The 27,513-nt window shown below is 52.7% G+C and overlaps 12 protein-coding genes across 12 annotated transcripts; 7 read left to right on the top strand and 5 right to left on the bottom strand.

The window, feature by feature from the left end:
* Positions 1–172: 172 nt before the first annotated feature.
* Positions 173–2,107, top strand: CKM354_000721600 (uncharacterized protein; the record flags this gene model as incomplete). The annotated part of the gene is made up of 5 exons (XM_044802559.1): positions 173–359; positions 420–592; positions 645–1,534; positions 1,594–1,823; positions 1,878–2,107. 5 exons carry the CDS (start codon positions 173–175, stop codon positions 2,105–2,107), a joined length of 1,710 nt encoding a protein of 569 aa, XP_044658494.1.
* Positions 2,108–3,832: 1,725 nt separating this feature from the next.
* On the top strand, positions 3,833–4,753 carry CKM354_000721500 (uncharacterized protein; the record flags this gene model as incomplete). Its single annotated transcript, XM_044802558.1, has 1 exon — positions 3,833–4,753. The coding sequence occupies one exon, from the start codon at positions 3,833–3,835 to the stop codon at positions 4,751–4,753; it is 921 nt and encodes a 306-aa protein (XP_044658493.1).
* Positions 4,754–5,769: 1,016 nt separating this feature from the next.
* CKM354_000721400 (uncharacterized protein) lies at positions 5,770–7,044 on the top strand (the record flags this gene model as incomplete). Its single annotated transcript, XM_044802557.1, has 1 exon — positions 5,770–7,044. One exon carries the CDS (start codon positions 5,770–5,772, stop codon positions 7,042–7,044), a length of 1,275 nt encoding a protein of 424 aa, XP_044658492.1.
* Positions 7,045–7,473: 429 nt separating this feature from the next.
* Positions 7,474–9,189, bottom strand: CKM354_000721300 (uncharacterized protein; the record flags this gene model as incomplete). Its single annotated transcript, XM_044802556.1, has 5 exons — positions 7,474–7,515; positions 7,578–8,185; positions 8,234–8,974; positions 9,024–9,111; positions 9,166–9,189. The coding sequence occupies 5 exons, from the start codon at positions 9,187–9,189 to the stop codon at positions 7,474–7,476; spliced, it is 1,503 nt and encodes a 500-aa protein (XP_044658491.1).
* Positions 9,190–10,045: 856 nt separating this feature from the next.
* Positions 10,046–11,783, top strand: CKM354_000721200 (uncharacterized protein; the record flags this gene model as incomplete). Its single annotated transcript, XM_044802555.1, has 8 exons — positions 10,046–10,348; positions 10,412–10,505; positions 10,576–10,841; positions 10,913–11,248; positions 11,300–11,374; positions 11,438–11,507; positions 11,559–11,653; positions 11,712–11,783. 8 exons carry the CDS (start codon positions 10,046–10,048, stop codon positions 11,781–11,783), a joined length of 1,311 nt encoding a protein of 436 aa, XP_044658490.1.
* Positions 11,784–12,029: 246 nt separating this feature from the next.
* Positions 12,030–13,851, bottom strand: CKM354_000721100 (uncharacterized protein; the record flags this gene model as incomplete). The annotated part of the gene is made up of 4 exons (XM_044802554.1): positions 12,030–13,137; positions 13,303–13,339; positions 13,449–13,541; positions 13,638–13,851. The coding sequence occupies 4 exons, from the start codon at positions 13,849–13,851 to the stop codon at positions 12,030–12,032; spliced, it is 1,452 nt and encodes a 483-aa protein (XP_044658489.1).
* Positions 13,852–14,845: 994 nt separating this feature from the next.
* CKM354_000721000 (uncharacterized protein) lies at positions 14,846–16,067 on the bottom strand (the record flags this gene model as incomplete). Its single annotated transcript, XM_044802553.1, has 4 exons — positions 14,846–14,934; positions 14,990–15,421; positions 15,475–15,704; positions 15,772–16,067. The coding sequence occupies 4 exons, from the start codon at positions 16,065–16,067 to the stop codon at positions 14,846–14,848; spliced, it is 1,047 nt and encodes a 348-aa protein (XP_044658488.1).
* A 1,197-nt stretch (positions 16,068–17,264) lies between these two features.
* Positions 17,265–20,152, bottom strand: CKM354_000720900 (bifunctional hydroxyacyl-CoA dehydrogenase/enoyl-CoA hydratase FOX2; the record flags this gene model as incomplete). The annotated part of the gene is made up of 4 exons (XM_044802552.1): positions 17,265–17,546; positions 17,598–18,109; positions 18,165–19,935; positions 19,994–20,152. 4 exons carry the CDS (start codon positions 20,150–20,152, stop codon positions 17,265–17,267), a joined length of 2,724 nt encoding a protein of 907 aa, XP_044658487.1.
* Positions 20,153–20,863: 711 nt separating this feature from the next.
* On the top strand, positions 20,864–21,949 carry CKM354_000720800 (uncharacterized protein; the record flags this gene model as incomplete). Its single annotated transcript, XM_044802551.1, has 3 exons — positions 20,864–21,019; positions 21,129–21,658; positions 21,709–21,949. 3 exons carry the CDS (start codon positions 20,864–20,866, stop codon positions 21,947–21,949), a joined length of 927 nt encoding a protein of 308 aa, XP_044658486.1.
* Positions 21,950–22,280: 331 nt separating this feature from the next.
* CKM354_000720700 (uncharacterized protein) lies at positions 22,281–23,618 on the top strand (the record flags this gene model as incomplete). The annotated part of the gene is made up of 1 exon (XM_044802550.1): positions 22,281–23,618. One exon carries the CDS (start codon positions 22,281–22,283, stop codon positions 23,616–23,618), a length of 1,338 nt encoding a protein of 445 aa, XP_044658485.1.
* Positions 23,619–24,596: 978 nt separating this feature from the next.
* Positions 24,597–25,673, top strand: CKM354_000720600 (uncharacterized protein; the record flags this gene model as incomplete). The annotated part of the gene is made up of 1 exon (XM_044802549.1): positions 24,597–25,673. The coding sequence occupies one exon, from the start codon at positions 24,597–24,599 to the stop codon at positions 25,671–25,673; it is 1,077 nt and encodes a 358-aa protein (XP_044658484.1).
* A 275-nt stretch (positions 25,674–25,948) lies between these two features.
* Positions 25,949–27,195, bottom strand: CKM354_000720500 (uncharacterized protein; the record flags this gene model as incomplete). Its single annotated transcript, XM_044802548.1, has 2 exons — positions 25,949–26,730; positions 26,820–27,195. The coding sequence occupies 2 exons, from the start codon at positions 27,193–27,195 to the stop codon at positions 25,949–25,951; spliced, it is 1,158 nt and encodes a 385-aa protein (XP_044658483.1).
* Positions 27,196–27,513: the final 318 nt, after the last annotated feature.

The following is a 27,513-nucleotide window of genomic DNA, read 5'->3' as shown; positions in this document are numbered from 1 at the left end:
TTTGTGTGCTGTGCAGCATGCTGTCGCGTGGTGAGGCTTGCAGCACTGTCGCCGCCCTGGTCGCGTGGTCGTTACTACAAGAACGACCTGATGGTCCGACTGGTTTCGCTTTCAGATCCACCTTTCTCGCTCTTCTCTAAATCCATCCTTGTCTACTGGCAGCATTGTCATCATGCAGCTGTTCTCTAAGGAAAAGAAGGAACCCGTGTATGTGGAGGACAACCTTGACCAGGTCGTCACCACTGCCGAAGGGGATGTCGTTGAGAACGCCGACGACCTTCACCGTCGATTGGGCAACAGACAGATTCAATTGATCGCCATTGGTGGTTCCATTGGTACTGCCATTTTCGTCTCTGTTGGTATGTCGACCTCATGCTCAATATTCACTGTTGACTTCTACTGACAATGATTCCTTTCAGGTTCTGGTCTTGCCCGCGGTGGCCCCGGTTCCCTGTTCATCGCCTACGCCATCTACTCATGCTTCCTCGCACTCGTCAACAATGGAATTGCAGAAATGACTGTCCTGTACCCTGTCTCTGGTGGTTTCGTCCGTCTTGCGGGTCACTTCGTCGATGAGGCCTTCGGGTTCATGGTAAGAGGCACAGCTGTGGTCAGGCCATACATTTGCTAATGATCCATAACAGGCTGGCTGGAACTTCTTCATCTATGAGGCACTGCTCATCCCATTCGAAATCACGGCTTTGACAACTGTGCTGGGCTTCTGGTCAGCGGACATCCCACCATGGGCTGTTCCTGTCGCCTGTATTGTTCTCTATGGCCTTCTCAATTGCCTTGCTGTGAAGGCTTACGGAGAGGCTGAGTTCTGGCTGTCTGGCGGAAAGGTCATCCTGATCTTCCTGCTCTTCGCCTTTACTTTCGTCACGATGGTCGGTGGCAACCCAGACAACGACGCCTATGGCTTCCGCAACTGGCGATCTCCAGACGCCTTCGCCGAGTACCGAACTACCGGCACACTTGGACGCTTCGAGGGCTTCCTCGCATGCCTCTGGTCTGCCTCCTTCACTGTCGTCGGTCCAGAGTACGTTTCCATGGTCGCTGCCGAAGCGAAGAGGCCCCGAATCTACATCAAGAGCGCGTTCAAGACCATGTACGCTCGCTTTGCCATCTTCTTCATTGGAGGTGCCCTTGCTTGCGGTATCGTCGTTGCCTACACCGATCCTGTGCTCGTCGGAATCGTCTCTGGGGATCTCGGTGGCAGCGGTACTGCTTCGGCTTCGCCATATGTCATTGCCATGGACAATCTCCGTATCAATGGACTGCCACACCTTGTCAACGCTCTCCTCGTCACCTCCATCTTCTCCGCCGGAAACACCTACACATACTGCGCCACCCGTTCCCTCTACGGTCTGGCGCTCGAAGGCCGTGCACCAGCTTTTCTCCGATACTGCACGAAGACCGGTGTCCCACTCTTCGCCTTCGTCATTGTCATGATCTTCCCCTGCCTGTCTTTCTTGCAGGTTAGCAACGGCTCTGCGGAGGTCCTCACATGGCTCATCAACCTCATCACTGCCGGGTAAGTCGACAATTCTACTCTCCCACATCAAAGCAGACAGTACTGACAATTTGAAACAGTGGCGTTATCAACTACATCGTCATGTGCATCACCTACATCTTCTACCACAAGGCCGCTGTCGCCCAGGGCCTCGACCGCAAGAGCTTGCCATACTACGGTTGGTTCCAGCCAGGTTGCGCATACTTGGGTCTTGCATGGATGTCCATGGTTGTGTGCTGCTACGGATACTCCGCATACGCACCATGGAACGTGGAGAGCTTCTTCATCTACTACGCCATGTTGATTCTTGGTGAGTTTCAATCCTTCCTCATCGCTGCCATTCACGTACTAACATGGTTTTCAGCTCCTATCCTCTTCATCGGCTGGAAGGTCATCAAGCGCACCAAGTTCATTGGCGCCCACGAGGCTGATCTCATCTGGGAGCGACCTACCATTGACGCGTACGAGGCTACTTTCATCGATCCACCAAATGGATTCTGGCGTGAGATGCTCCAAATGATTGGTATTGGACGCAAGAAGTTTGGACAGGATCGTCGACGATCGAGCGTTGTCGTTCCAGGCAACAAGGTCTAAAGAGGTGCACAAGTGGTGTGGCATTTTGGTTTACTACTGCTCGCAAGGATAGAAGTAACGCGAAGGAGTGGATATTTGATCACGATGTAACGATTTGGAAGAAGAAGATACCCTGATTGCATGTACAAATGCATATGAACGAACAAACTTGTCTGCACATATCACAGTTCTTTGCTCACTTTCGTTGTGTTTGGGCCTCTTGCACTCTTTCCAGCGCACTTTTCCGGATAATTCCGTTCACCTGGGTGGAGAGTGAAACTTACCTGGTACCTACGAAGCGTGGACATTTCGAGACGTGTGTATACACGACCAATCTTGACCACGATGTCACGAGAGTGGGATACTCTCGGCTAGCACAGAGTCTTTCCTCCCCTCTGAGAATCAAGTGGCGCCGTGTTTCTGGAAGCCAGCGACTGGATGTCGCGATCATGTCGAGGGCGAATGGCAAGCCAGTCGGCCAGAAGGACGGGGGCGATCGTCGGGCAAGATCCAGATGGTACTCTTGGCTGAGAGGTACAATAGCTCTTCCCGCTGTGCTCACTGTGAGTGGTGATGATCGACTTCACCTTTCTGCTTATCTTCCCGTCACTTTGCAAGGTGTCGTGTTCGGACCGATAGGCAGCAAAGTGCTGATGGCCTTTTCTGCTCGGCCGGGTAACTTTCATTGACTTGTTTCAGGCATTGCATGCTTGCAACTTCCTCAAGTTGTGCTTGGTCTTATCGCGCAAATTGGGAAAGAGCTTCGGAGAGGAGGCCGGGCACCTTCGTTTCGTTGATTTGGTGGATCTGGTCCACCGCGATGTTCTACCGTTCTGACCTTTCCTGATCCTCTTCGCTTATGCCGTTGCGTGCTGCTTTGCAGGCCAGGAGCAGCATAGCCTAGTCATTGAGCCTGCGTGAGGTGCCAGGCTTCGGTTACGACGAGTGATCGGTCTCGTGCCTTGAAGGGCTTTGATATATTCTCCACGCGCCCTATTCGCAGGCAAGGTATACGGAGGAAAGTGATGCGCCCTAATCTCGCTGGCAGCACTTCAGCCGAGAGGTACAGGCTGACGTGCATGAGTTCTGGAATCAGGCGATGCTTCCACCTCGCCCCGCATGCACGATCTGTGTCGCTGCCGTGCTGCTAGGATGCGCATGCCTGCAATATGCACGAAGCTCAAAATGGTCGATTGTGGCTGGGCAGGAGAGACATGTGTTTGGGGGGAAGAGAACACTGGAGAACGCGACGACAACGCTGGCACCAGTCGTGAGGTGCGGCGTGGGAGATGAAGGCCGTAGACGTGGCCGCAGCCCAAGTCGGCAGTCGGAACAGCGAGGAACAGCAGCAGGTGCAGACCAGGGCAGGAGACAAAGCCGAGCGCTAGGCCGGCATGCCTGCGCATGTGATGCGCGGAAAGTGCAGAAGCTAGACCCTCATTTCTGCCATCGTCCAGCGGGACAGCAGCGCGGCCGTGTGAGTGCATGTCCGCCGCCAGCTCTGCCTGCTCTCTCGTCCACATGCCTCGACGACGACCTGTCGCGCTGGCTAAATTCACCTCTGTCCGCTGCCACTGCCCTCCGCCCGACTGAGCACCACCCCGCTGCATCGTGCACACGGCAGCAACGACCAGCAACGCCCGATGCCCGCTTGACGTCCTTCCGCTCAAGCCATCCCCGCTGCGCCGAGTCAACTTCCCTCCCACGGCAGCATATACTGGCGTGCCCTAGCACAGCCTTCACGCCATGCATGATGGCCACTCCGAACCCAATGCCACTGTTGAGCCTGACACAGTAGGCTCACCACCGCCTCCACCGGACCCAAACGTGCACGACGAAGGTGCCGCCGCTCCCATCAACCCCTCCAACTCGCCCAAGTCCGACGAGCCACTGCGTCTCGAGAGCGAAGCATGGGATATCAACAGAATCAGTGCCATAGCAGCACTACAAATGCTGATTGATGCCCTCGACTCTCTCTCAAACACTACCGGCGATGTTCCACCCACTCCACCCGTCTCTCGTCCAGGAACGCCAGGCCCTTTCGGTCGAATACGACACCAGCGAAAGCCGAGTAGCACCCTTCCTCGAACATCATCCTCGCAGAATCTTCCGAAACTTGAGATCGGAAGCCCCGAAGCTCATCCTCATGAACCCATCACTGTAGTCGTTGGTACGGGCGTGGAAGACATATCGATACAGCACCAAGCCATAGCAAGGCGCTTCTTCTCCAAAACCGCTCCCCCATTCACCATTGGCCAATACCTCAAACGCTTTCACCAGTACTGTCCGCATTCTCCAGGCGTCTACCTCGGCGCTGTAGCCTACATCCACCAACTCTGCGTTTCCGATCTCGTTGTTCCGGCAACGACCAGGACTATCCACCGACTTGCCCTCACTGCCATACGCGTCGCAGCAAAGAGTCTGGAAGATAACAAATGGTCGCAAGAGCGGGTTTCGAAAATGGGCGGCATCAGCAACACTCAGATGATGAACTTGGAGATTGCAATGTGCTTCCTCTTGGATTTTGAGTTGTACCTGGACGAGAAGATCCTGGCGAGGAGGATGTACTTGCTACAAGAAGCTGCTAGGAGAGGGTTCGGCGGGCAAGGAGGGCTGAGTGAGCAGTTCAAGTTGAGGCTGCCGCTCAGAAAGAAGGGGCCCAAGTAGAGTTTGCCTTTGACGAGCCGCAGAAATGGATATTTCTGAGCACGAGGACACCTGGAGAGCAGACCCTGATTGCTGCGTTTGTGTCTGCTTGATGTGGGTGTCGCCAATGCTTTAAAAGAGCCGGAGAGGGCATTGTGTTGAACATCGAGCTTGTTTGCGATTATTCGAAAGAGAATTCAGCGTGATCAAGGAGTACAGCGCGCCAGATCCGGACATCCTTCCAGAAATCTTTGCGACAAGGGAACGATTTTGATTTGAAGCGGCCTCTGACATGAACTTGCATGCAGGGAGGAAAAGGCGCTGGCGCTGGCGCCTGAAATGAGCACGAAATAGCATACAACACTGGGGCGAGGCGTTGCAACTTTGCTTTTGGAGGATATCCTCTTTCTCGATGCAGCGTTCGAAGCAATAACGGCCGTGTCAGAATTACTGGATACCCTCAAGGGCGTTGGACTTTTTTATTCCGTTAACGGGACACATTGGCATTGGACGACAGAAAGAGAGGCACGCATGCATTATGGCAGCAAATGCCTCGTGGAGTTTCTGGAAATGAGCAATCACCTTGTTTTCAACGCGACTTTGGGACTTCTGAAATGTACGGTCCTTTTCAGAGTATGCAACGGACGCTGCAGAAATCTGTAGTTGCAGTTGCGAGTATCGAGGATGACGATAGCTATAATCAGGACAGAAGGGACAGCATGATTCCATCGTGCAATGAGGCAGTACGGTACCGGCGGCTAGCAGCAACGAATGTAGCGAAATGCAACGACGAGACGAAGATTGCTGGTGCGCCCATTCAGATCTCACTAATTCGCTACAATCCAAGTCGGCGAAGAGTAGAAGAGCGAGCAGCTTGCACACTTCAATCTAAGCTATTTGTATGCAGTCTATAGACCACTCATTCACTTCAGCCGAACGAAAGCCTGTTTCACCCCGCGTCATCATCGCTAGTCGCCAGCTCCATCTGCATCTCGTTCCTCCATCACCAAACTTCTCCTCTTGTACAACATACCATCATGACAGACGCACAACATCTTGTGCAGTATGCACAGCGGCAGTTTGACGAAATCACCGCGAGCATCGAGCGCCATTTCGACCAAGTCGCGGGCCAGCTTCGCGAAAGCTTCTCTCACCAACGACCGCCAACACCACCAAAACGATTACCTCCGCCTACCACATACCAGTCGATAGAACGATGGGTACTCCGGAACAAAGCCCTGACCGCTGCAGCCGTGGCCTTTCTCGTCACTGGTTCTATCAGCGCCGTGGTGTACATCAAGAGCCAGGACATGAAACGCAAACGACGCGCGAGAAAGTCACCTAGCGGTGCTCGAACAGATGTTGTTGTGGTTGCAGGAGCAGTCGCCAACCCTTTGACAAGCGCTCTCTACCTCGACCTCGAGCGCCGTGGCTTCGTTGTCTACGTTGTGACCAATACGCCCGAAGACGAGCACTACATCCGCTCTCAGTCGCGTTCGGATCTCCACATACTGTCTATTCACCCGGGCGAAGATGATCCATATATCACACACCAGGACTCTCTGGACCGCTTCCGCCATATGCTATCACACGAACATCGCGCCTTCGATCACGCCGAACCTCACAAACTGCATCTGAGAGGCCTCATCCTCGTCCCCGATACCTCTTCATCTCCGCCTCTCCCCATTGCCGACATTCGTCCCTCAGACTGGTCTGATGCGCTCAACACGAGACTCCTCAACCCAATCACCACAACTCAACTCTTCCTCCCCATCCTACAACCCGGCTCCAAGATTCTTCTCCTCACACCTTCCGTGACACCATCTCTACAACTCCCGCTCCACTCGCCCGAAACAACAACCTACCATGCCCTCGAATCGTTCCTCCGCACCCTCTCCACCGAAACAAAGCCCTCAGGGGTTCAGGTATCCCATTTCAAACTCGGCAACATCGACATCCCCGCCGTGACCGCGCGACAAAAACGCGAAGGCGTTCATTCGACTTCAAGGTTCAAGCCTACGCCTTTGCGACAGCTACACGACGCAGTCTTTGATCAGTTGGTTGCGAAGAGGGCAAAGAAAGAAGTTTTTGTGGGGAGAGGGAGCTGGACATATCATATTATTGGGAAGTTCATGCCGAGTGGGTTGGTAGGTTGGATGATGGCTCCTTCGACAGCGAGGAAGGGGACTTCCAAAAATGCTAGCGGAGGAAGAAAAGAGCTGGGAAATGTATCTTCGTCTGATGATGAGAGGTTGGCGAGCAGTGTTGGGAGTATTACGTGGGAGAAGGTGGATCAGCAGTTGGGAGAGTGAGGAAGAAACCAGAACAGTGCTCTGTCAGAGGAGAGGTTTATTGAAGAACAAGTTGTGTCAGATCCAGATCCTGATTTATGATTAACGACGGTCATCATAGCTTGTTGAGCATGGAGTTTTGGCGTTGGCTAAGGGCCTGGATTTGTAAGAGATCTTGTTTGATTACTCCAGTTGAGTCAATTCACCACTTCGATTTTGCTGTGCAGATACATATACCCATCAAAGCGTTCTCCACTTCATTGGCAGCATGATTACTCAAGGGAATCTTCAACTGATTGAGTCGTTATTCTGTTACTTTCGCTTCGTCTATGTGCGTACAACAATGCTGGCTAGATACTCATGTCACGTGGTTGCTTCCGTTAGTGCACTTCGCTTTCCGGCACGCTGCATCACCATCACAGCTCCTTCTTTCCTTTGCTTAGACTACCTCTAGTACTGTCCATCGATCGTGAGAGTACCCGTCTTCGTGATCTGCGCGAGGAATATTAGCAGGTTTTCTTCAAAACCACCCCAAACACCGAAGAAGAACTTACCATATACTCCGCAACAGCAACATCCTTACCCGACTCTTTACCATAACCAGACTCCTTAATACCACCAAACGGCGTCTCAGCAGCAGAAGAGTTACCAGTATTCATACCAATCATGCCCGCCTCGAGGTTCTCCAACAACCGCCATGTCCGGTCAATATTCTTAGTGAAGAAGTAGCTCGCGAGCCCCATACTCGTATCATTCGCCTTCTTCACCGCCTCCTCCTCTGTCTCAAACTGGAACAAAGCCATCACAGGCGCAAAGGTCTCCTCTTGCGCGATGAGCATACCCTCTTTACCGCCGGTGATGATGGTGGGCTCGAAGAAATATCCATCGTAGCCTGATGTGCCTTGGAGCTTCTTGCCTCCGAGGATGATTTTTCCGCCTTGCTTTGTGGCGTCGTCGACTTGAGCGAGGGCTTTATCGAGACTGCGTTCGGTTGTGACGGGGCCCATTGTGGTTTTGGAGTCTGCGCCGTGGCCGACGACAAGTTCTTTGGTTTTGCGGGCGAGGATGTCGGCGAATTTATCGTAGACGCCGGATTGCACGTAGACGCGATTTGCGGTGATGCAGGCTTGGCCGGCGTGGCGCCATTTGAGGGCCATGAGTTCTAGGTATGTGTTAGAAGGGTTTGAAGATGAGGTTGAGAATGACTTACGTGTGGCAGCTGCTTCTAGGTCTGCATCGTCGAAGACGAGGAATGGACAGTTGCCGCCGAGCTCGAGGGTGCACTTCTTCAAGCCATCGGAACAGATCTTCGCGACCAGCTTGCCGACTCTGGTGCTGCCAGTGAAGGTGACTTTCTTGACGAGCGGATGTCGGCAAAGGGCTTCGCTGAGGGCTGGGGTGGTGTCGAGACTGGTCTGGAGAACGGAGAACACGCCCTTAGGGAAGCCAGCCTTCTCTGCGAGGTGTGCCAATGCCGCCACGGAAAAGGGTGTCTCTGGAGATGGCTTGACGATCATTGTGCAGCCAGCAGCCAGAGCAGCACCAGCCTTTCGCAGGATCATGGCAATTGGGAAGTTCCATGGCACGAGAGCCACCGCAACACCAATTGGCTGCTTGATAGTGAAAACACGCCTGTTTGGTGCTGAGGGTATCTGGACTGTGCCTTGCACACGCTCCGCCTCACCCGCAAACCACCATGTGAATCCCAGAGCATAGTCGAGCTCGCCTTGTGATTCAAACAATGGCTTTCCGGTCTCGTGTGTCACGATCTGGGCCAAGTCGTCTCGGTTCTCGCGAATGAGTTGGTCCCACTTCAACAAGCATTGTGCTCGGATCTTGGGGTTGACTTTGCGGTATTCTTGGAATGCCTCGTGGGCAGCAGTAACTGCCGCATCCGCATCGTCTGGTCCACAGTCTGGAGCTGTTGCCCATACCTTTCCATTACCGGGATCTGTCTTCCTGTCAGTGAGAGATCATGTCTCTGCAGCAATGCCTCATACCGTAAACATCGAATCGCTTGCCAGACTTGGCCTCAATCCAGCTGCCGCCAGAGAGCGCCTGGTCGCGAAACAATTCTGGATTGTTCAACTAGAAACTTATCAGAGCCCGATATTGCTTGAAACTCTACTTCACATTGAATACCTTGAAAGGAAGGTTTGGTGCCATTGTTGCTGCTGTAGGGAGGATATTCTGTCGATTGTGATGCAATTTGGCAAATTGTGACTGGATCGACAAGAGAATACAAGAACAGCCTCAGATGTAAGAGTGCAGTGTCTGGACCTCTTCTGCGTCACTACTTTGTTGTGTTGTGGTGTGTCTACTATAAGCCGAGCTCGCGCGGGGCTCCAATGATGCGGCCCACTATGTCATCCACCAACGTCTCCGACCTCGCCCCTCTCCAACCTCGACTGACAGTCCGGGTACAGCGGGAATAATAAAAGAAGATGACAAAGTCTAGAGCCCCATCCCATCCCATCCTCCGGTCAACCGCGATCTCCCCAGCTCTCACAAATACAAGATTGAATCCTGCATGCGGGCAAGCAGAAACAACCTGCTACCGTTGCTTCCTTGGAGCCAACCAACAGTTTTGTCTTTGCTGATGAAGAGCACAGTAGGCAATTCAAGCTTCATTCCCCGCACCACAATACGTGGAGATGCATGCTCCTTTCCATGTTAAACATGCTCGTACCTCAAGAAGTTCATACCGTAGCGAATAGCAGGTCAGAAGAGACGTCCATGTTGCAGCGGAGCTGACGACGTGGGAGCCTCAGAAAAGAGGAGTTGTTTTGCATGCTGCCTCCTCCTTGACATCTGCAAGGTCTTTTTCTTATTTCCATTGGAATACTGTACCTCTCTTGTTTCTTTGACCAACCAGAACATTGACTGTGGTGGTTACACGACATCTATAAAGTCGTACTTGTTGATCCCGCTTCCAAAAATGCCTCCTCGAGCTTCCAAAAAACAGAAGACTAATTCCTCCTCCTCTTCAAACAATAGCAACATCAACAACAACAACGAAACCATGGCTCACGCCTGGTCTGATCTCCCCTCTGTCCTCTCAACAGCCATCTCCAAAGCCAACAAAGCTGCTGAAACCGATGGCGAGCTGAAATCTTTCGCTACGACGAACGCTATCACTCAACCTGCAACTTTTGGCATTAAAGCTGCTGGCTCGGACAATGCCATTGTGGTAACAGTCCAGAATGGAAAAGTTGACATCAAGGGCGGTACGACGAAGAATTGTGCTTTTGCTATTAGTGCGCTACCGGAACAATGGCAGGAGTTTATGAAGCAGACTCCTGTTATGCCTTATCAGTCTTTCTGGGTAGGCTTGAATTTGGTGAACGTAGTAAAGTGATATGTGAGAGCTGACTACCTGGACCGATAGGGAATGTTTGGTATGAATATTAAGCAAGAGGGAATCTCAATTGAAGGCGATCAGACGGAATTTGCGAGGTGGACTCATATCTGGCGCAGAGTTCGTAAGTATAATGCCTCGATGGGAAGTGCAATGTTGGGATCCATGCTGACCACTTTGTTACTTGAATCTAGTCGAGCTCGTCCACGATGCACACAGTGGTGTCACACCAGCTGATAAAGAGCCTGAGACTGATGTCGATCACATCGTTGGTCGATATGTATATCTCGACAACATCCCGATCTGGGGCCGCTGCAAGGTCTTCTACGAACAGTCTGGCGAAGGCGATCAGGATATCGTCTTTTTGCATACCGCTGGCTCCGACGGTCGTCAATATCATGGCGTACTAAACGACGAAAGAATGAGGAAGAAATGTCGCATGACAGCATTCGATCTGCCGGTAAGTCGCCACAGAAGGAAACAGGACATACCTTTCTCTATCTAAATATCGCTAACCTACGCCATGTCCAGGCCCACGGCCGCAGCTTCCCCTACTCCACCTTCCACCCAGGCAACCACACCAACACCGAAGATTCCTACGTCGGCTGCATCGCGGCCCTCATCAAGAAACTCGGTCTCAACAAACCCATCGTCTGCGGTGCCTCCATGGCAGGCCAAATCTCTCTCGCTTGCGCAATCCGCTACAAGGAAGTCGGATGTGTTGGAACAATCCCTCTGCAAGGCTCGGATTATTTGAACATGGAACGGAGTTGGCACGATCAGTCTCCGCATGTCAACCAGGCTTTATACAATCCCGAGTGGATTTATGGCATGATGAGTCCGACGGCTCCGTTGAAGAATCGACAGGTATGTTGTTCACGTCGAGTGGGGGTGATTGTCGCTGATGTTCAATTCTAGCTCATCTGGCATTTGTATTCCGCACAAGCGTATGGTATCTTCCACGGAGATTTAGACTTCTATTTTGGTGGATGGGTAAGTGAAATGACTTCTCTCGTCTCTGATATCACGCTGCCTTCCACTGACTGCTGTTGACAGGACGGACGTTCGAGGATGAAGGATATCGATACCAAGGCTTGTCCTGTTTATATGTTGACGGGTGAATATGGTGAGTCCATTCTACTTCATCAGTGCGTTGAACCTAAGCTCACTTTGGTAGACTGGAGCAACACACCTGCGATGTCTCAGGCTACATGCGATAAGATTACCGGCGGCAAACATCAGGCGATGAAAGGACTTGGACATTTCCCTGCGGTAAGTCCTTCGAGTGCTGTCAACCCCGTTGTGGCGTACTTACTAATGGTGTTTGCAGACCGAGAACCCAAAGGTCTTTGTTGGATATCTCCTCGAGGCCATTGATCATATTCAGAAGACGCGTGCATAGGTGAAAGTATCATTTCGTGATGAAAACAGAAACAAAAGTGTTCGATGCAACGCAACGTGTAGAAAATGTATACTCGTACATACTCTAGGATCCTCCAATGAAATGATTTTAGACCAGCTCCATAATGCCACCACCAATCTCGATCGAGTAAAAGTTGCCGCTGAAATGCCATCATTCATTAACAGTAGGGTATCCTGCATCGTAACCAGAGTTCACGCCGCCCACAAATCCAAGAGACAAACACAACTATTGTTGACCCGAATGCTCTCTAGATTGTTGCTCAGTCCATGGTAAGCTCACCGACCGAGTCAGATGGCGCCACTGTGTGGAAAGTCGCGACACTCTAACCGACTCTGACCATCTTCGTGAAATTGGTGGTGGCGGAGGCTCCAGTTCTATCGCTGGTGGGAATATGGATGCCACGCGATAACGTTCTCCCTCAATGATTTCGATGGGGTCTGGTGGTGATGGACGAGCACCATGCTCAATGTCTATGACCCCGAAGTAGTCGCCGTTCTCGAAGGAGTGGTCTTGCCCAGTGATGATTTCTCGTCTTGGAGTCTCGTCAAGCCGAGTGTCTATGCGCTCAATTTCTCGCAGCTCGGCTGCTATTGGGGTCATAACCGCCGGCGGTCTGCTTAGGACTGCTGGCGGCAGGGCAATTGTCGTTCGTTTGTTGACTTTGGGTCCAACGGCCGGACTTAGCTCTGTTGCTGCCGGCTTGTGAGCTGATTTGCTCAATGTTGAATCGGCGTTGCTTTTGATACCGCTTGACTTGTCTCGTGAACCCGACCCTCCCTCATCAGTCTGCGGCTGTACAGGATTTGATGAGCCATTGGATGTTCGGAAGCCTTTCCTGTAGAACGATTTCTTGCACATTGGTTGCAGAATTGGCGCATTCACTGCAATGATTCCTGCTATTGTCTCTCGCACTCCCCACCGGTTGATGACTGTCGCCGAGGGGTTGGCTTTCAAGGTCATCACAATCCGTGTGAGAGCAGCTGTGATGACAAAGATTCCAGAAGAAAGTAATAGCCCTATAGTGATTTTCTTACGGAGCGGAATTTTCAATTTCCACAAGAGAGGTATGGGAACCGCCAGCAAGGCGGCGTCTGTGATCACGTTGAGGACGGTGCAAACGTAGAAGTTCTGTATCCGGACTTCGCAATGATCGGGCGGCTTTGGCCTGACTTGCCAATTTAAGCGAAGTGGTCGACAGCTCAGCATGATCGTGAGGAACATCGCCAGGTATGTGAGGCCGCAGGCTACGCCAAGTGCTTTCACGTATCGTTCTTGTGGTAAGCCGAACGTAATCCTGTGGAAGAAGAACAGCATGCAAGCCTTGAGTCCCCATCTACGTGGTAATTGTCAGTTCGGGCTTCGCAGACAGAGATCTATCTCTCACACTAAAAGCAACAGGTAAGAGGTAAGCGAATGTCCATGCAAAAGCCTGCAGAATGGGTCGATGATGCGAAGGCTCGTGCAATGACGCTTCCGCACTGACGCCTTCAGAGAGTACTTACTCAGAGCAGTATATGTAAACCAGGCAAGTAATTCTGTATCAACCAGTTAGAAGATGCCCATGTCCTGGCCCGCTGGGCAACCAGTCCATAGCGGAGCTGCAAGGCACAAATCTTGCTGAATGTTCCCACTTATTCCACTTACGCATTTTTGAGCCATATTCGACACTTTTGATTTGTGACGGAGTAAGTTTCTCAACCTGTTCTGCGGTATAGTCCACATTTGTGCCTTCTCGGTCTGCAAGTCGATTAGCTTCGATGGCATCGTTTCGCCGGGATTCGAAAGGACTCGCACGCGATGGTCACCTGCACCGTCGTCAGCCTTTGCCCATACGTCGGAAAACCACCACCACACTCACAGTAGCCGCATCAGCGGTGTAGCATGCCAGCACGAGAATGGCCATGTAGTCGTCGCCTGCGAACTGCCGGATGCCCACAGTACGAATCCGAACAATGAACCGAGCAAGGAATACGAGCACACCGACGCCGAAGAGCACCCAGACCTCAATCAGGTACGGCTGATCGTGGTAGACCTGGGTGCTTCCCATTCCGCAAGGTGGCAAGTCGAGATGGCACGGAGCCGATCCTCATCAGCGCGGAAGAAGTGAGATCTGGAGAGGTGAGGCCAAATGGGCGGAGCAAGACAGTGAACGATTTTGCAGACCCAGCAGCAGTCCGGACGATCGCTGGGACCGGGTCCTCGTCACTTGGGCGAAGTCTGCTCGTTGCCCTCGCATTGCGATGCGCTCATCAATGGCTGTTCTCCGGATCCCGAGGCATCAGGCCTGGAGAACCCATGCACGCCTGCGCCGGGGGATCGCCGGTATGAAACTGCAGCAATCGGAGCGGTTCTCGAACTCGCGCTCGAACATTCTGAGATTATTCATGCCGGCGAACGACAGGCGGGCGTTACGAGTCGCGCAGGAGGTGTTGTTGCTGCTGCACTGTCCACTTACGCGTTCTGCTCGGCGCCTCCGCCACCGGCACCTGTTTCCGGTCTGCTGTGCGCTACATCGCGGCGTTCCCAGCGGAAGTGACGGTGGCTTCGCGGTGGGAGTTGTTGTCGTCGTGGAGGAGGAGGTGTGGAGATGCTAACTTAGCGGATCTGCACTAATGTAGAATGCGCCGCACTGCGCCGATCACGACTTGGCACAAACCACCGACGAACGAATACATCGTCCTGCTCTTGCTCTCGCACATGCTGACCGATCACGATCTTCGACTGACGCAGTCTGACGGCGAGTCCCTGGTGCCACGAGCAACACCCACCCGCCAAGACCATCCGACAGCGCTCGGCAGGCCCACCATCCTGGCGTGCCGCAGCACTTTATTCATCGCATGGTTCATGCCGGAGCAAATTCTCCTGTCACAGAAGTCAAAGCACTAATCAAGGCACACACACGCGAGCGACACGACTGGAGAGTTTCACATGACGACAATGTTCAAGCCCAATTCTTCGGCAGTGCAATGGATACCTCCGACTATGTACACATCTCGGCAGTTGAACTCCAAATGGGACACGGAGAACACGGACTGACGAATTTAGAATTCAATGCTGACCTTGAGGGATTTCGTCTCTCCAGCACGAGAAAAGTGATCATAAGCCTTCTCGATATCCTTGAACTTGAAGTCTGTGGGTGAGGTCAGCATGAGCATCCATCGCGAGAACGACAAGAACCAACTCACCATGCGTCACCATGGCGCTGGCATCAATCTTTCCAGCGGCAGCAAGGTCAAGCAAGGTCGGGATGGTATGCGCAGAGACAAGAGCCATCGAAATGGTTGTGCTTCGGATCCAAAGCTTCTCGATGTGCAAGTCCACCTTCTTTCCATGAACCCCAATGTTCGCGATGTGGCCACCCAGACCGACGAGATCTTCGCACATATTGAATGTGGCAGGAATGCCCACAGCTTCCATCACGACGTCAAAGCCGTCAACCTCATCAAAGTGCTCAGCCGCAAGCTCGCGAACAGAGCCTTGGAGATTCTTGACATTGTAAACGTGTGTAGCGCCCATCTTTTTGGCGACAGACAAACGATAGTCGTCCATATCGAAGAAGACTAGCTTGCGAGGTGCGTAGAGTTGGGCCGTCAAGCCAGCTGACAGACCGACAGGGCCTACAAACACAATCAATGGCAAGCTTAGCAAGCGGAAAAACCCGAATCCTTACCTGCACCGACGATGGCCACTGTACATCCGGGCGTGACCTTTCCGCGAAGGACACCAACCTCCAATCCTGTTGGCAAAATATCGCTGAAAGACAACAACGTCCGATCATCGACACCTGAGGGGACATTGTAGAGGGACGTGTCCGCGTATCGAATTCTGACGTATTCCGCCTGCGTCCCGTCGTGGGTATGGCCTAAGATCCATCCTGCCTTTCGACAAGAATCGGCCATGCTGCAGCAGAACATATGTCAGCGACAACTTCTACCTCGTGACTCAAGAACCGCCATCGCAACCTTACCTTCTCTTGCAGAACTGGCAACTTCCACAACAGGTGATGCATCTGATCAATACCCGATCTCCCTTCTTGAAGTTCTTCACCTCGGCTCCTGCCTCTTCAATCACTGCGATACCTTCGTGGCCCAGTGTGCGGCCATCGGTCACGGTCGGGACATGACCTTGCAGAATGTGTAGGTCCGAACCACAGATTGTGGTGCGCTGCATCTTGACAATAGCATCCGTGCCATCGACGATTTTGGGGATCTCCTTGTCAACGACTTTGTACTTGCCCACGCCTGCGAAAATGAGGGCCTTCATTTTGAGTTCTTTATACTTTTCGGAAAACTGTGGGAGATGTGAATGAGCTCGAAGATGCCTGGTCGGAGAAGTTCTACTGATGGTTTCACAAGCTACAAGAAAAAGGAAGACGAGCTGCATGCAAGCTATATCTTTTTATCCTTGCCTTGTCGACAATACGACGCTCCTCGGCGCAGGCACCGACAGTCGCTCGCCTTTCTCCTCACCTTCAGCGGCGTATCGGATGCAAGTAAAGAGGGGCAAGCATGTTCTCGCCGCACGCTGTGTGGTCGCTGGGAAGCAAGATCCTGGTACTTGGTCCACCTGCTTCCGCATGCGGTAGCTGCCATTTGCTTGGGGCCTCCAGTCGTATCGGATCCCGTCCGCAAAGAAGTCGGTATAGTCCTATTTGATCATTATCCTCTCATCCTCTCTCAGTTTTATAATCATCATCAGCATCTTCCTTTCAACCTAACACCGTCAGCGAAACCTTTCCCAATCTTCAACGGGCTGTCACTCGGTCCGGTCAATCCACGCCCTCTGCTCCTCACCACATCCACTCACACCCCGCCTTTCTCTTACCTCTGAGGTGCAAAAAGGGGACCTCAGTTTTTAGCTGGGATACATGCGCGAACGCGACGTCGAGCTCCCTTCTTATTTGCACGCTAGCCATTAAGGTGAGCTCGTGAACAGGATACGGACCTGCATGCAGCGTGCGGTGCATTGATTGTCTCTGCGACGAGTGACAGCTTGCTGCGGGGAAAGGGAACATGGGAGAGCAGCCAACATACCCTGGTTGACAGGGAACAGCTGACCGCATGATTCGAGTCGCATGTGCCGATGGCGATACTGTTTTGGGGCGGTGCGACTTTGAGTGTCGGTGGGAAGGTCGTGCATTTTGGAAGAAGGCATGAGCTGTTGTCTAGGCTGAAAGATGATCGTCTAGCCACGTGTAGTTAGTCCAAGATCGCAGAACGAGACGTTAAGCAATGTCTCATGGAAACGAAGACACGTCGCATGGATGCTTGTCAGCACATCCAACAATGACGATGAAAGCCGATCAGAAGTCAACCTGGAGTGAAATATACTAATCAACTACATGAAGCTTTCCTCACATAAAAGTAACATCAAAATTCCTGTGTTGTGTATTCATCATAATGCATCACAGATTCTCTACAACCCAAGTATCGTCACCATCGCACACTGACCTCTCAAATCTTACAACTTCGCCTTTGAGCCGTCTTCTCTCAACTCAGCACCAGCACCCGAAATAGCGAGCTTGCCCGTCTCCTTGACCTTGACTTGGAAGATAACCCATTTCCCTTCTTTCCACATTTCTGTGACGAGTGTCTGTCCAGGAAGCACCACACCTGCGAATCGGACTTTGATGTTTTTGAATTGGCCGAAAGTGTTCAGGATTGCTCGGCCTGCGATACCGAAGGATGCGAGGCCGTGCAGGATGGGAACGTCGAAGCCACCGACTTTGGCGAAGTCGGGGTCCTGGGAAGATGTTAGTGGCTGGTGTGGTAGGAGGTGAAATGTTGAACTTACGATGTGCAGTGGGTTCCTGTCGCCAGACAATCGGTAAATGGCAGCCAATTCCTCAGAAGTCTTCTCTTCCACGACAGCATCGGGTTGTCTCTTTGGTGGGTTGTGGACTTTGGTTGCAGCACCACGGTCGCCACCTTGCTTTTGCCCACCGAAACCACCAGCCTTGCGGACGAAGACTGTTGACTCGTTGTAGAAGACGTCTTTGCCTGTGTTCTTCTCTTTTGTTTCGCTGCCGTAAACGATGATACCGGCCTTGCCCTTATCTTGCACTTCAATCAGGCGTGGGGAGGCGATGAGGGTGCCTTCTGTCGGGAGAGGGAATTGGCGGATTTCGAGGTACTGCTCAGCGTGGAGCAGTTGTCGGAAGTCAAAGTTTGGTAGGAGGGTGCTCATGTCGAAAGGTGCTACGGCGTTGAAGGGAGGAATAACACCGAAGGTTGGGATAACTTGGAAATTGTCATCGCCTTCGAAGACGTAAGGGAGCTCAGTGCGCTTGGCTCCGATACCCAGGTCTGCAAAACACGTTAGTTGGATATGCAGCAGCAGAGCGGGCTGCGGCAAACTTACTGTAAAGAATCACATCGCGCTCATCATAGACGAACTCCGTTCCCTCGGCCTGCGCCTTCTTAGCTTGGTCGATCACGGCCAGGTAGTCAGTGTCATCAGATGACTTGGACTGCTTCCCACCTTTCTTGGACCGGTTCTGGGAGTTGCCTAGAATCTTGTCGTTGGCGAACGACACGTCGTGTGGGTTGTCGGCACGGCCATCGTCGAAGTTGACGATCTTATCCCATGCTGCCTTGACTGCCTCTGGAGTCAGCTCCACATCGACTGGGAACTGTGCACCCCCAGTCCTCTGCCATCTCGTCTCGCCCGCCCAACCAGAGCCGCTCTCGAACACACGTCCCGTTGGCTCACTTGGCATCTTGTCGGAGCTCATGATGAGGACAATAGGAACAACGTAGTCGGGCTTGAAGGCTTGGACCATCTCCTCTGGCATGATAGAGCGAGTCATGTTGGTGCCTGCGTTTGGTGCAATGGTGTTGACGAAGATGTTGTACTTCTTGCCCTCACGAGCAAGAGCACGGGAGAAACCAAGAATACCACACTTGGCAGCTGCGTAGTTGGCTTGTCCAAAGTTTCCGTAGATACCTGAGGTAGAGGTCGTGTTCACGATACGTCCATATTTCTGCTTAAGCATGTGAGGCCAAGCAGCCTTGCTGGCCTTGTAGGTGCCGCGCAAGTGAACGTCCAAGACCTGCTGGAACATCTTGTCCTCCATGTTGTGGAAAGCCTTGTCGCGAAGGATACCGGCATTGTTGATGAGAATGTCGATTCGGCCGAAGTTGTCGATTGCGGCGTTGACCACCTTTTCTCCGTCCTCGGCACTGCATCGAACACCGACTGCCTTGCCGCCAAGCTTCTTGATCTCCTGCACGACAGGCTCTGGGTCCGCAAGGTCGTTGACGACAACAGTTGCACCATACTTGGCAAAGGTCAAGCAGTAGCTGCGACCCAGACCAGCACCACCACCCGTGACGACAGCGACCTTGCCGCTGAAGTCAAGCTCTTGGGCCTTTGGGCTTGGCTTGAGCTTCTGTGCCTCTTCGAGAAGGGTCATGAAGTCGTTTGGCCCAGTTGGGTGCTGTGGGTTGGTCCAGTCTTCAATGTCCTTCCATTTGGCGAGCAGGGCTCCTGGAGTGAAGGTATCATCTGCCTTGAGGAGAGCACCATTCGAGCGCTCCCATCTGTACTTGGCGACGTGACCACCACCAAGTTCGAAAATACCACCGGTCTCTTCAGCAGGAGTATCCTTGTGTGTAAGAGCTGCCACGACTGGCACGATCCACTCAGGCTTCAGCAGATCCAGAACCTCCTTTGGCATCACTGTCGCAGTTAATCGCGAGGCGGCGATAGGTGCAATAGTGTTGGCGATAATGTTGTACTTGGCACCTTCCTTCGCTAGTGTCTCGGTGAAGCCGACTTGCGAGAGCTTCGCCGCAGAGTAGTTGCATTGTCCGAAACTTCCAAAGATACCCGCAGCCGAGGAAGTGCTGATTATCCTGCCGTACTTTTGTTTTCTGAAGTGTGGGAATGCCGCTCGTGCGCACTTATATGCTCCAATAACGTGCACCTTCATAATCAGATCCCAGTCCTCATCTTTCATGTTCTTAAAGCTGATATCGCGCAGAATGCCGGCATTGTTGATGAGCACGTCTATGCGGCCAAAGTTGTCAATGGCTGTCTGGATAATCTTCTCGCCATTCTCGACGGAATCGTAGTTGGCCACGGCCTGGCCGCCAGCTTGCTTGATCTCGTCGACGACCTTTTGTGCCATCTGTGTCCCGCTGTCAGTTGGTCCTTTATGGGTATCGCACTTCCTCGCTAATGCTCACTGTCTGGCTGGCACCTTCGCCCTTGAAGCTGCCTCCGAGATCGTTGACCACGACATTGGCGCCTCTGCTGCCATAGAACAGAGCATATGCTCTGCCGAGTCCTCCACCAGCTCCGGTAACGACGACCGTCTGGCCATCCCATCGCAGTTGTTCGCCCATGATGGCGGTCTGTGTGTGGTGATTGGGAGGATAAAGAGAAAGAAAGAAGGGTCGACTCGGAGTCGTTGATTGTAAGGGAGGAAGAAAGGTCAGGTGGCCGTGAGGCAGAAGCGATATGTTTGGGAATTGTCTAAGCAACCCTGCTGGTCTCTGCTCTCCAGTCCAGCAGCGCGTGCCGACGATGATGCACCCACGAACCTCGGCTGATCACGTCCGGCATGCAATGCCACATCCACATGTTCTCTCAGCCGTGGATGTGCAGAACCACAGGCATCGTTCTCGTGGTCCTCTCTTCTTTCCTTTGTTCCCGTACTATCGCCGCACGTGGCCGGCGTGGGCAAGAACAGACTGGAGAACGTCATCTGCCGGCTTTTTCGAGAGTCTGCCGCGACCTCTTTGCGGCGTGCGAAGGCACTCCCACGTCCACCGAGGCATCGACGGCTCCACGCTGATACCACAAGATCTGCATTTCGACGACATGCTGCTTGTGACTAGATGACAGTGATGAGCTTGGCGTGACATTTGCTCCCTCTGTGGACTGTCATATGAAGAAGCACCCCAGGTCATGAGGCACGATGCTCTGCAGGCTGACGGGGAGCTGGCTCGGCTATTCTCTCAGCCGCAAGGTTGTCCCTTTCACATGCTCAAAACCGCAGAAGCTGTTGCAGCTGCGTATGGTAGACACGGAACCAGGACACGTGAGTTTGCGCTATGCCGGAGATCATTGACGACAAGTCAGAGCACTGCATACCCTTCATCCTCGAGCGACTCAAGTCGCACAAGGAAGAGTATGAGCAGAAGGGACAACAACCCCCACCATTCTTCCTTGGCTTGAACGGAGTGCAAGGTGCAGGCAAGACTACATTGGTAGGTCGTTTTCACCTTTGAAAAATTGAAGTTGAAAGAGCTATCTTAGATCAAAGTCTCTCAGACCTTGAGTGATACACTATGCTGGCAACAGAACTGACATTCGCAGGTGGAAACCCTCCATCAAACTCTCTCACAACCTCCCCACAGCTTGCCCACGCTGGTGTTGTCTATAGATGATCTGTATCTTCCTCACGATCAACAACAAGCTCTTGCCAAATCGCATGCCGCAAACCCGCTGGTGCAGCACCGAGGCGTGCCTTCGACACACGATGTCAAGACCGGTATTGAGCTATTCCAAGCACTGGCGAATCGTGATTGCAACGTGAAGATCCCAAGCTACGACAAGTCTCAATTCAATGGTGCAGGAGACCGCAGGCCCGAATCAGATTGGCATACCGTGAACGCGACGAGTCATAGCCCAGTAGAAGTGGTTGTGTTCGAAGGCTGGTGCGTCGGCTTCCGCGCGCTCAGCGATGAAGAAGTGCAGCAAAAGTGGGAAGCAGCGAGACAAGAAGCAGAGAGCGGGAACTACACAGGGCGGCTAGGAAAGCTGAAGCTAGAGGACGTGCTGTTCGTCAACAGCAAGCTCCGCGAGTATGACGCTCTAACAGACAAATTTGGTGCTTTCATCCATATGTAAGTCATCTACTTCTCAGTTCAGATACATTGCTGACGGAGTGGGACAGTGACGCCGAAGATTCGCTATATGTTTACGACTGGCGAGAGCAGCAGGAGGCTGCGATGAGGGCTTCAAAAGGAACCGGCATGTCAAAGGAGCAAGTCATCGAGTTTGTCAATGGTTATTATCCGTGCTATGAGCTGTACACGGATGTATTGCGGAACGGTATCTTTGGCGGCGAAAAGGACAAGCAGCTGAGATTAGTTGTTGGCAAGGACAGGAAAGTCGTGCAGGTGCACAAGATATAGCCACGTGTTATCCAGTGTCAGATCTGTAGAGTGATGTACAGAAATATTTTGAGTGCATCTCAAAGACATTTCTTCCCATGCCGTCCGTGCGGCCAGTTCCCCGCGATCGGAGAAAGTCGCCATCACGCAATCGGGAAGAGTCAGCAGCTCGAATGACTTGGCCGACATCTTCCTGAGCTCGCACATTCACACACCGCACACACGCACCTACCAAAAGATCCTTTAAGCATTGAAGTCTTTCCCTCAGACTTCATTGCCCATCATTCCACCCACCTAAAACCCCAGCTGTTGAGGTCTCTAGTCCTCGGTAAAAAACTACCACTCTCCCAAAATGAGCGGCGGCGATCTTCCCAATGGCAACGGCAAGGCCTTGAAGCACATTGACCTCGATGGCCACGACCTGCCACCTTCGCCTGCTCCCTCCACCCCGCGCAACGGCCGTCGCTACAACTTTGCGACCGAGCTGGTCTACACCGAGAGCAACGACCAGTACAACGCCAGCAGCGTCCCCATCTACCAGTCAGCCACCTTCAAAGGTGGTCCCGGCCAGGAATATGACTACACGCGCAGTGGCAACCCAACGAGGACGCACCTCGAGCGACACATGGCGAAGATTATGGGCGCCAACCGTGCATTGGTGGCGGGATCAGGCATGGGCGCGCTCGACGTCATCACCAGGATTTTGAAGCCGGGCGACGAGGTCGTGACTGGAGATGATCTGTACGGCGGGACCAACAGACTTCTCACGTACTTGAAAGAGCATGGAGGAGTCACAGTCAAGCATGTGGACACCACGACCCTGGAGGTCGTGACAGCCGCGATCACCGAAAAGACGACCATGGTGTTGCTTGAGTCACCCACGAACCCGCTGATCAAAATTTGCGATATCAATGGAATCGCCACTGCTGCACATGCGATCAGCAAGAACATCGTCGTCGTGGTTGATAACACTATGTTGTCGCCGTACCTGCAGAATCCTCTCGATCTAGGTGCAGACGTCGTCTATGAGTCTGGAACCAAGTACCTATCGGGGCATCACGATGTCATGGCGGGCGTGATTGGTGTCAACGATGTTGCACTCGGCGAGAAGTTCTACTTCATGATCAACAGCACGGGCTGTGGCCTTGCACCTTTCGACAGCTGGCTGCTGCTTCGTGGTGTTAAGACACTGGCAATTCGTATGGACAAGCAGCAAGCGAACACGCAGGCCATTGCCGAGTTCCTGGAGAACCACGGCTTCAAGGTTCGCTATCCTGGACTGAAGTCTCACCCTCAGTACAAGCTGCATTGGAGCCAGGCGCGCGGTGCCGGCGCCGTGCTCTCCTTCGAGACGGGCTCCATCGCACTTTCCGAAAGGATCGTCGAGTCTACGAAGCTTTTTGGCATCAGTGTGTCCTTCGGATGTGTCAATTCCCTGATTTCCATGCCCTGCCGCATGAGCCATGCGAGTATCGATCCAGCTACGCGGAAAGAGCGCGCTCTCCCGGAGGACATTATTCGATTATGCATTGGTATTGAGGACTTGGAGGATCTGCTTGATGATTTGAGCCAGGCATTGGTCAGAGCGGGCGCTGTGCGCTTGACTGGAGCTGATGGATTCAGAGCACTAACCGCCGAGGAAACCGCAGGGGAGAGTGGGAGAACGACGCAGGTCGTTGACGAGCCATGATCCAACATCGTGTACTAGTATCGGAGAATGTACCTGACAGCTTCGAGATGAGCTGCTTCACTAATCAAGAAAAGTTCAAAACGACATGCAGAAATTCAAATTCGGTCCTGGCAATCATTGTCAACCAATTTCTTCTCTTCTATATCATGCTCATTTGTTAAATTTCGGATCGCTGGGTCGGCCAACAACGCTGTTATACTCATCACTCATCACTTCGGGCATGCTGGAACATGTCTCTGCTCACTGCAACACCAAATGGAATATTACTGTACAGCCCAGAGATGTTCGGTGGTTCCCGTCATGAGAACCAAGCCTGGACCATCAACGAACGACCGCTGCGAGTAACTGCCGACCAGGCATCATGCCGCATGAACCACGCGGCGGCCACAAGTCGAGCACGTTGCGACCTGGGTTCAGCACGTTGGTCTCGTTCGTTTCAGCGATGTCAGAGCGCGGATCTTTCTGAATAGGAACAAGCACAGGATCCTTCGGCGCATTTCGTTAACCGAGTCTCAGGTGCTGGAAGCTTGGCATGCAGGTCGGGGTGTCAGTGGTCTGGGTTTCGCTTTGCAGCTCTCTGCGCCCCCCAAGTCACCCACGTTTTGCCTTTTCTATCCGGGGTATTCTGTGTCGCGGCATTTTACACCAAGATACCGCAGAATTGCGGATGTTTGCAATTCAGTAGAGATGATAAGTATGAGTGTCTTGCGCGATGCAGCGCGTGCGTTGGAGCACCGCAACTGCGCAACGTCTGCTCTTTACAGTATTTCTTCATCACGTCAGAAAGTGAAGAGTCCGCGTTCCCTGTTCCTTTCGGGGACCTCATTACTACTACTGCAGCCCGGTCATCGACCCCCGAACCCGAAGGACTACGCGGGTTGACGATCACTACAGTCGCTCTACATTATAGCTCAAGACGCAACGCTCGTGACCCGACGTTGCTTGAAACTGGACCCAAGTCTACGATTGACGCACAACATGTCTGCTACCGCGTCAGCAACATCAGCAATGTCTACCGGAGTCAGCAAAACATCGAGCCGACGAAGACGATCAGCGCCTAAGCTCAAAGAGAGTTGCGATTGTTGTGCTATCGCTAAAGTGCGATGCACAAGAGAACGACCTTCTTGTCTGCGATGTCGATCGAAAGGCAATGACTGCCAATATAGCATCTCACGAAGAGCTGGACGCAAGACAATGCGCAACATTACTGTGACACCAATCAGCACATCCGGATCAGACACATCCTCATCGATTGGTTCACCGGTGCAAGTCTCCGCAAAACCAAGCTTTGTCCACACAGATCGATCTTCATTCAGCGATTCTTCTCCAAGCAGCAGCACCTCATCCACGTTCGGCGACTATGTCCACGGACTGCCAATTCCTCCCTGCACAACACCAGAAATGACGGAGCACCTCTACAACAACCAGGACCTAGCAATGTGGACTCAAGCCGCATTTATCTCATCACAAGGCGAAACCGATGCAAACGCAGACTGGTACGGATTGGCCGACAGCTTCTCACACTCAACCCTCGCCCCATCAAGACATGTCTACGAATCTAAACCTCACCCCGCAACACCCACATCAACCTCCTCCTCCTCAACACGCGACGACGAAGAAGATTCCCCAATTCTAGAAAGCATCGAATTCCCGCCTCTCACAACCCTCCCCCATCACCACTCCCAACTCCTCTCACCGGACGAAACCACCTGCGAAGACCCCGATATCCCTTTCCCCCAAGACATCCCAATGTTTGGTTCCGCACATCAAGAAGCTTTCCTCTTCGCCGAAACAGAAGCCATCCGAGAAGAACTCCGTCTCGTGGCGAATTATGTTTCAACGTTAGAAGAACGCGTTGATCGAGGTGTGAGGTGTGCGGGCTTACAGCAGAAGGCTGCGATGGAGGCGAAAGCACTTTGCGGGGATCTGGAGTCAAACGATGTTGGGATGGCAGCGGAAGCGGGGAACTTGGTTGCGAGGTTTGATGCGAACGATTTGAGGAGAAGGTTGGGGAGTATCAGGCATGAGATTGAGTGTATTGTTGGGTTTGGTTAGAGGGCGTTTCGATTGGTGTGAAGTGGGCGAGAGGTTTTACTTTGTATAATATGAATTGACGATGTGAACGGATCTTGACAGGACGTCGTATTAGCTTATTGAAGATTTGAAGAAACAGTGAACCATTTCTACAAGATGAATGGAGCTTATTTGAACATCAGCAATTGCTTTGCTCACTATATACGCTAACGACCGAACCATGAACGAATGACAATGCTAATTATCAACATCCATGAGGCTAGCCTCTTTGTCTATTGCCTTGAACCTGCTGTCATCTAAACTCCGGAAGGCGCAGCCCCAGACGGTGGCGCACCAGAAGGAGCAGTGCCATTGCCACCTGGACCACCAGAACCTCCTGGGCCACCCATTCCCGAGTTCTCATTCGCAACACCACCCTCCTTGTAGTGCGTACCAGCCGAAGTAATCTCCTGGTCACTGCTCGTATCGATTCCGAGCGAGATCCAAGCCAGAATTCCATCTTCGATCGAGTCTCCGATGAGAACGTACTCGACGAAAGGATCCATATCCGCCGCTTCTTCGCCGAGAATGCTATCCTCGGAGTTGAGGGTCAACTCTTGGGTGTTGCTGGCATAGGGCTCTGTAGTCTCGACTTCGGTGATAAGAGATTGGTCGAAGAAAATTTGACCAACGTGGGAGGCGTGTGCGGTGAAATTCCCGTAGCCGGCGAGGAGAGTGCCGTTGGAGCGGATGATGGTTGAGTTGACGTTATGGGTCAAGACGTGGATGTGTGGTGCACGGCCGGTGTAATGGCCTGGAACGATGCTTTCGAATTGGACGACTCCGTTGACGTCTGTTTGCTGCAGACCACGGAGGAAGGTGTTGTCGAGGTTGGAGGTGTCGTCGGAGTTGCCGTTGCCGGAGGCTGCTACGCCGGAGTAGACTCCTGTTGCATTGCAGTGCCAGGCGTCGACGTAGACGGCTGGGACGGGGGAGCAGTCGGATGTGTCGATGAATTGGACGTCGAGGAAGAGTGGGACACCTTCTTGGTCCTCGGACATATCGTTGCGGATCAATTCGCCATCGATATAGTAAGGGCCTAAGTTGATGATTAGATCATCAATATTGTTCGGGGAGACGATGCCTGGGGTTGAGATCCCGCTACAAGGCAATGCTGCGACTACGTACCTTGTGTGACCTCCGGCTGCAGAATACAGCTTGAGTTGTCCTGAAATAGAAGCGTCTCATCATCACCAAACTTGACTCCTGAAGTGGAAGCATGGGAGATGTTGTAGTCGGCAAAGTCGCGACGGACGAGAGGCTTGTCAGTCGCAAGACCACGCTTTGCACGAGCGTGCTTAGCAAAGGCTTGACGACGAGCGAGCGACTGCTCCATGTGACCGCGGCGCTTCAGCTCATTGGCGCAAGAGCGAACACTGCGAGGCTTGAGTGATCGGAAGAACTCTGCACGCTCTGCTGCCTCCTCGGCCACGTTGTGACCTGGATGGGCGATAGACCCAATGGTGAGAAGACTCAGGGTGAGGAGAGAAGTGATTGGCGCCATGGTGAAAGGAGGCTTGAAGATCCTGGTGTAAGAGAGTGATGCGATTGCTTGATGATTCAGGTCGAAAGAAGGGTGCTTCTACACCACTACATATACTCACTTGGTTCAATGCTATGTTCCACACTCATTCTGAGCCGCGTAATGCGCCGGACCACGTTGGAGATTGATCAACTCCTGTGTTGCCAAGCAAGGCGATGCTTCCTCGGAGAGTGTTAGTCGTGGTCGCACTTGCTCAACTACGCTTGCGTGACAAGTCCAGCCGGCTGGCTATGTCGAAACAGGCAAGCCACTTCGTTCACGAAACGGGGGCATTCCGGA

The sequence above is a fragment of the Cercospora kikuchii genome (genome assembly GCF_019650295.1).
Source record: "Cercospora kikuchii DNA, contig_00004, whole genome shotgun sequence".
Lineage (NCBI taxonomy): Eukaryota > Fungi > Ascomycota > Dothideomycetes > Mycosphaerellales > Mycosphaerellaceae > Cercospora > Cercospora kikuchii.
This window is presented reverse-complemented; position numbering and strand designations above follow the sequence as displayed.